At 41.2% G+C, this 7,976-nt stretch overlaps 1 protein-coding gene across 1 annotated transcript in view; it reads left to right on the top strand.

The window, feature by feature from the left end:
- Positions 1-3,743, top strand: part of Dip2b (DIP2 disco-interacting protein 2 homolog B (Drosophila)) — a 130,413-nt gene extending 126,670 nt beyond the window's left edge. Inside the window, exon 35 of the mRNA XM_013018690.1 lies at positions 1,546-3,743. Coding sequence (XP_012874144.1) covers positions 1,546-1,798 — 253 coding nt within the window. The 3' untranslated portion in view covers positions 1,799-3,743. The remainder of the gene's footprint in view (positions 1-1,545) is intronic.
- The last annotated feature ends 4,233 nt before the right edge of the window (positions 3,744-7,976 follow it).

Raw genomic sequence — 7,976 nt, 5'->3', positions numbered from 1 at the left:
CTGTCCCTCAGCTCTTCAGCTCAAGGCTAGCGCTCTACCACTTGAGCCACAGTGCCACTTCCAGCTTTTTTCTGTTTGCTTATGTGGTGCTGAGGAATCGAATCCAGGGCCTCAGGCATGCAAGGCAAGCGCTCTACCACTGAGCCAACTTCCCAGCCCGTGAACTGGTTTTTTATATTTGTTTTTGTATCTTTCATTTGAAGTCATCTTCAATGACAGCATTGGTCTGAGACTCATTACTATAGTCTTTAACCCTACACAACTGCATCCAACCACATTAAGGTGCTTTTCCTTCTTGGTCAGTTTTGCAGAGGCCTGCCAATACCCCTAACTTACTGTTTTCATCAGTGTTAATGACATGTTTGTGTTAAGGATAAAGGGCTTCTACTAAGTTGGCATATATAGGCTCATTGCAGCTGGATGCAAGCACACAAAGATGTGTTTGGCACTTGTCTAAGGCACTTGTCAGCCATTCAGGGTGGTCTGCAGCACCTCTTGTAAAGTAGTAATGTCAATTATACCTCTGCTAGCAATGCCCTTCTCTGCCATGCTAGTGGATGACCAGTGAAGATGAATCTTGAGCACACCAGGCTTCTGCCTCCATACAACTTGGCAATGTCAGAGGAAAAGCAGTGAGAATCTTCTTTTATCACTTAAAAAAAAAAAACAACAGTATAATACTGTATATCACATCAAGTCATAAATCTAACCCAGTAACCTCATTCATACTCAAGGGTGTATGTGGCCCTTTTACTCAATAGAGGATATACTCTGTGGAGCACTAACAGCTTGTATGAGGTCAGATACTATTTAAGAATATCAGGCCCAGTACTGGTGGCTCACACCTGAATCCTAGCCAGGCTGAGATCTGAGGATCATGATTGAAAGCCAGCCCCGTGAGACTCTTACCTCCAATAAACTACTCAGAAGAAGTTGGAAGTGATGCTTGTGGCTCAGTGGGAGAGCAGTAACCTTGAGCAAAAAGCAGCTCAGGGACAGCACCTAGGCCCCGAGTTCACACACACACATACACAAAGAAGAAACTTACCTTAATGAAAACTCTGTGTTGTATAGATAGAAACAATATTCACACACACAAAAAAAAAAACGAAAGAATGGAAAAAAATCTTGGCCATCTTAAACAGTCCAAAAAGACTTTGGCTATGGGTTTCAGGACAGGTAGGAACAAGGAACTGAAAGGTCATTAGGGATACTTTCTGGAGCCATATGAGCATTCACTTCCCTCATTCTCTCCTTTCTGAAGCATCATCCCTGTGCATCTTTGCTCTCTTGGCCAACCCAGAACTTACAGATGCACATGTCTTCAGTTAACACCAGCTGACAACTTTGAATCCCACTTCCAGACTCTCAAGCGATTTTAGATAGCTCAAGATAATTACTGTGATTGTCAGGGCACTGTCATGGCTGCTGACCTGGTTGAAATCTAGAAGAAACAGCATTTTTCAGGGAAATGGGCATAAGCCTTAAGAGAAATACTAGTAAAAAGTGATCGGTAGTGTTAATTGAATGTCATTGAAATTGCAGTGCCGTGTTCACGTGGACCAACCTACTTGTGGTGGTTGTAGAACTTTGTGGCTCTGAACAGGAAGCCCTGGATCTGGTTCCTTTGGTGACCAATGTGGTCCTGGAAGAGCATTACCTCATCGTTGGTGTTGTGGTTGTCGTGGACCCAGGTGTCATCCCAATCAACTCCAGAGGAGAGAAGCAGAGGATGCACCTCCGCGACAGCTTCCTTGCTGACCAGTTAGACCCCATCTACGTAGCTTACAACATGTAACCAGCCCAAGAATCACAGAGACTGGAGAGCCATGGCTAGGAGCAAGCTTTCAAATGACGCAAAATGAGCTGAGCTGGCTACGTCGTGTTCTTCATCTCATCCTTTGGGATTCTGCAGTAATACAACACACAGGAAAGGGGAATTCTGTGGTAGCAAGTGAAAACCATGTTGAATCTAGTAGACCTGAGCTTTGGCACAGCAGGGACAGCACGTTGCTAAAGCAGTTACTTGCATGTTGCATTTTTTTCATCTGTTGTACATACTTGTATTTTTATCTAATGCTGGTTTAGAATTTTTGTAAGGGAGTTTAATGAATTCACATGAAGGGGCAGTCTGGATTACACAGTTCCCCACTCTGTACTGTATTTTGCCATTTTCATGTAGCTAGATGTTCTGTGGGTTTTGTTAACACAAAACTACTTGGCTTACTTTGAGGCAACCTGTAGGTGAATCAAATAACCCACTGAATATGAGATTACTATTCATTTCTAATCCTGGGCTGTAATACATTTGACCAGTGTTTGAAACATGTAAATAGAAATACATATAGCTTAGCTAAAGAATGGAAGAATTGGCTTATATAATGACAACCACCAAAGTAGAAACGTTTCTACTTGTAGAGAACTTCCATATTCTCTTATTATAATTAATCGATTAGGTAACTAAAAAGTGCAGGTTGTTTGCAGCTTTTGCTAAACACCATTCTCTGTCTTTGTTGGCTGGTGTTGATTATAAACTAAAGCTGCCTATGTTTGTTTTTCAAGCTTGCATTCTCAGATTTAGCTTATGCTTCAAGGATTCAACTTTGTGTATACTAAAAAAAAACTCACTTAAAAATTAAGTCTAAGAAAGAACTAAGATTCATCAGATCCCACCCTATTCTAAACTATCAAAATAGCTCACTCTAGCCCCAGAATTGAAACTTTCATATATAAAGTGACACAGGAGAACTTAAGAGTTTCCTCTTTTTCCAGGCCCTTTGTCAATTGTGTGGACAGTAGAGCTTCTCTTTTTTGAAAACTGATGAGGGCCTTGGTAAGGGCCAGGAGTTTGAAGCAAGAATGCGAGGCTGGTAAGCCAGTGGGGTCAGTTCTTACCTGGAATCGTAAGGCCACATTGCCACACATCTCACAACTGACCAGTTGAGTGGCTAGAACAGCCAGTGTGGGCTGAAATAGGGAAGTCTGATGTACACAAGGAACACTGTTGAAATAACTGGTGCCCAGGCCAAGCCCAGTGGATGATTGAGTTTGGCCTCTGGCTTGGTTTCTTTTCTTTAATCTAACACTTCATGTATTTGAACATAGTTAAATTTTATTATTTTTTTCTTACAGAAATATTTTTAAAAATTAAAGAAAACCTCAAAAGTTAAAAGAATTAACTCTTTAAATCAGAATGGTTCTCTTTGACCCATTCTGATCTATTGTGTAAATATTTATTTAGACTATTTTAATACATATTATTTACCCCACTGTAACATCATGTAAACTAAGTGTGTTTTTAAGCAATTTGTAAGACTTGTAATTACCCTGAAAATAAGGTTTATAAAGCAAAAACCAGACTCTTCACCAGGGCAGCACTCCGTGGCTGCCTTTACAGTCTCATGACTCAGAGCCCCTTTCTGGCTCCCTTTTACATAGCCCTCTTTTCCTCCCAAAACTTACTCCCGCTGAGGGAAGACCACAAGACACTTTCCAGTTCAGATCTCTTTTTCAGCATTTTGGATGGAGTTAATTCACACATGACTGAGGAGATTCTAGGATGTTTGGGAAGAGGCACTTCCATTAAACAATGGGAAATCCTAGTGTCTAGTAATGCTTTGGTTTACAGGAAAACAGCCTAATTATTTGGGGAGATAATGTTCTTAAAACTAACTTTGTTTTTTTTATTTTATTTTTTACCCTTTTTTCTAGTACTGGGGTTTGAACTCAGGGCTTCACACTTGCTGAGCTGGTATTTTGCCACTTGAGCCTCCTCTTTTTTGCTGCTTAATTTGAGATAGAATCTTGCTTTCCCACTTCTGCCTACTTTAGGATTCCTGTTGTTGCTGGGATCATAGGCATGTGCCTCGTCCAGTTTCTCTCTGTGGAGATGGGATCTCACAGACTTCTTTCTGGGCTGCCCTTGAACCACAGTCCTCCCAATCTCAGCCTCTCCAAAGCTAGGATTACAGGTGGATCCACAGGCACATGTTTAGTTTTTGAGACAAGCCCTGGCAGATCTCAAACTTGGTATCCTCCTGCTTCAGCCTCCTGAGTGCTAGAATTATAGGCCTGTATCCTTACACTCAGCTCTTAAAATGACTTCTGATTCATTAAAGTAGGAGAGTCTGGGTATTAAATAGTTCTGTCTCCATAATCCCCAAATTCTAAATTATAGGAAGACTGATAATTCTTACAAACTCCAAGTAAGATTGTATCTAGGGACACATAAATGCTCTAAATGTAATGTCAGCAACATCTGTAATAGAAATTTTTCTAGTAACTACTTTTTTTTTTTTTTTTAATTCTGTTGGTCTTGGGGTCTGGGCACGGCCCATGAGCTTTTTGCTGAAGGCTAGCGCTCTACCACTTTGAGTCACAGTACCACTTCTGGTCTTTGAGTGGTTAATTGCAGATAAGAGTCTCACTAGACTTGCCTGCCCGGGTTGGCTTTGAACCACGATCCTCAGATCTCAGCCTCCTAAGTAGCTAGGATTACAGGCATGAGCCACTGGTGCCCAGTTTAAGTAACTGCCTTTTTTTTTTTTGCCAGTCCTGGGCCTTGAACTCAGGGCCTATACACTGTCCCTGAGCTTCTTTGATTCAAGGCTAGCACTCTACACTTGAGCCACAGCACCACTTCCAGCTGTTTCTGTTTGTGTGGTACTGAGGAATCGAACCCAGGGCTTCATGCATGCTAGGCAAGCATCATACCACTAAGCCACATTCCCAGCCCAGTAACTACATTTTTAAAAGAAGCATGTAGTGCTAATTTTAATATATTTAATCAAAAATACCAAAAATGTTTCATTGTGAAATCAATGTAAAAATTAAAATATTTTGCTTTTTTATATTTAATCTTTTAAATTTAGTCTATTAAACCTATCTTAATTCACACTAGCCACATTTCAAGTCTTCAGGAGGCAAGTATGATTGGTGGCTAGTACAGTGGACAGTGTAGACTCATGCTCATTCTTTCAAGTACAATTCATCTCAGAGTGTGGCCACCTCCCAGTCAATTAGGACTATATAGTTTTATCATTCCTCAGGCCTCTATCTTGTCCCCACCCCTTTCTGACGTATGGCTGGTTCTCTTGGGTTTTTTGGTTTTTTTCTTTTGAATATCCCCCAAAACCAGACTGTGCTAGTGGAGGAATGAAAGCTGAGCACTGTCCTTGGGGAAATCTCGTCAGCCAACCATCCCTCGAGGAAGAAGAAGTCTGCTCAGCTAGGTGTTTATGGTGTCATCTGCAGACTGAAGGTCTGTCTCAACAGAAAAAAAAAAAAAAAGGAAAGAAACTTCTCTTGATGATACCGTGCCCTCCTTCTTTCCACATTAAGTGGAACCTTAGTGGCAGAAGTATCTGAAGGCAAACCTATAAGGCCATTGATCTAAAAAAACCAAGCCCTCTGGCTTTCCACTCCTCTGAAACATTCTAGGTTTTATATTGAGGGAAATGGGAGTGGGGAGATATTAACATCAAGCCCCATCTCAAGAGAAGGAAAAAAGAATGTTTTTGAGACAGGATCTTGCTATTGAAGCCCAGGCTGACCACAGATTCAGTCCTGCCTCTGCCTCCTGTGTGTCACCACTCCTTGCAAAAGCAACTTTTGATCTGAAGTTTCTGGACAGCCTTCTGGTTTTCAGAAGTAGATCGGGGTAGATCAGGAAGTAATTTCTTTAGGAAAATTCCTAGACCTGGGGATTCTTAGATCAAATATCATGGTGTGTATCTCTGAGACTCGGGATGCCCACCTTGTCTATCAGCACCAGTGATCCAGTCTTTCATTCCTGCACACAAAGCTCCCAAGTGCCCCCAGTACCACAGCCTTTTCTCATGTGGTTGTGTTGCCTTGGCTGTTTAGGGACCATTACCTGTCTTGGTTATGAATATGTCTCCCAACTTTAGTTCCTGGGCAATGCTTGCTTAATGCTTTTGTTGACTCAACAAAGGGCCTGAGGCCTTAGTTTCTGTTAAGGTCTCTGTCCCAGGCATGGTGCTCAATCTCTTGGCCAAATAAGTTACTTTTTTTGAATTTTCCAGGAATCTTTTAGACTAAAGCAATGAGGAGTTAACACCTCACCCTCAAACTCCAACATAATCTATGCCTTAGTGTTACTTTTGTTATCTGCTTTGATGTAAAAGCAAGAATATTTGGAGTAAGAAGCTGCAGCACTCCAAAAACACAATAAGCCTTTCTCTGCCATCCATACATTTCCAGTTTAGGTATATGTAGATGGACCATGTTACTTGTCCAGAGGAAGAGATTGTAAAGATAAAAGAATAACTTTTTCAGTCCTAAATGCTGTTTTGTTTATTTTCTGTCAGGTTATTTACCCGTGTCAAATTCAAGCTATAGTACTATGTAATTATGTATAAAGTTTTTTTTATTTATTTGAAATTAGACTAGATATACATTTTTAAATTTAACATCTGGCTGGACAGTGTTCTATTAACTCATTGAATGTGTTTCCTTTGTCTTGTGTTAATAAATATTGATGCCTGGTTGTGTATAATATTTCATACACTGGATGGGACTAGGGTATTTCTTTTGTGAATATGTGGTGTTGGGATCAAATCCAGGGCCTCTTGCCTACATTCTACCACTGAGACACATTCCAGCCTGGGAATTGATACCAAATTTAAATTCAGAGAGTTAGACTTAACAGTAAGTGTGAATAAATAAAATTTGTACAGTTAAATGAAGCAAGATCAATGAACAGTATTATTTAAAAAACTAAAGGGGGGGCTGGGAAGGTGGCTCAGTGGTAGAGCACTTGCCTTGCATGTTCAAGGCCCTGGGTTTGATTCCTCAGCACCACATAAGAAAAAAGCCGGAAGTGGCGCTGTGGCTCAAGTGGTAGAGTGCTAGCCTTGAGCTGAAGAGCTGAGGGACAGGGCCCAGGCCCAGAGTTCAGGCCCCATGACCGGACCCAAAAAAAAAACAAAACTAAAAACTAAATGGGCTCTTGTCAGGACTTTTGATGGTACTGGGTTTGGACTCAGAACTTTAAAGTTGCTGAGCTAGGTGTTCTATCATATGAACTACACATACACATGTACACGCACTTTTAAAATTATTTTTCAGTCAGGCACTGAAGGCTCACACTTGTAATCCTAACTACTCAGGAGGCTGAGATCTGAGGATGGTGGTTTGAACCCAGCTGGGGCAGAAAAGTCCCTAAGACTCTTATCTCCACTTAACTAGTAAAAGGCTGGAAATGTGCTTCAAGTAGTAGAGTGCTAGCCTTGAGCTAAAAAGCCAAGGGAGAGAGCACAAATCCCAATACCAGCATACACATGTATTTTTATTTATTTATTTTTTGGTGGTTGCTGTCCCTCAGCTTTTCAGCTCAAGGAGAGCACTCTACCACTTGAGCTACAGCGCCACTTCCAGTTTTCTGGTGGTTTATTGGAGATAAGTGTTTCACGGACTTTCCTGCACTGGCTGGCTTTGAACCGGGATCCTCAGATCTCAGCCTCCTGAGTAGCTAGGATTACAGGTGTGAGCTACCAGCACCCGGCCTCACACTGGTATTTTAGATAGGGCCCTGTGTTTATACTTTGGGCAACTTGAACTGTTAATCTAGTTAATCTTCCCTCAGAGTTAGGATGATAGCTGCAGAGCAGACTATTGCACCCAGCTGGAAAGTGGTAACTTCATTGTCCATTTCAGGAAGCTTAATGAGAGCCCATCAGATAGTGAATATTCTCAGACATTAAAACTGATCCTAGAATTATGGTTTTAGCTATTTGGGCAGCTGAAGACATTTTTTCACTTTTAACAGATGTTTATCAAGTATTGCTCACTAAGCACCAGAACTGTGATAAGAACTGAAACTTGAAGAAAAATACTGTGTCATTGCCTTCAGGAGATGCAGAAAAACAACCATAATATGGTATAATAAAGCTTAGAACAGAGATAGATAGTGAGAGCTGGTAGGACAGGCACCCAATCCAGAGATGGAGTGTTAT

This window comes from Dipodomys ordii, unplaced genomic scaffold (assembly GCF_000151885.1).
Source record: "Dipodomys ordii isolate 6190 unplaced genomic scaffold, Dord_2.0 Scaffold42, whole genome shotgun sequence".
Lineage (NCBI taxonomy): Eukaryota > Metazoa > Chordata > Mammalia > Rodentia > Heteromyidae > Dipodomys > Dipodomys ordii.
Note: the sequence above shows the minus strand (reverse complement) of the source record. Positions and strands in the feature narration are given on the sequence as shown.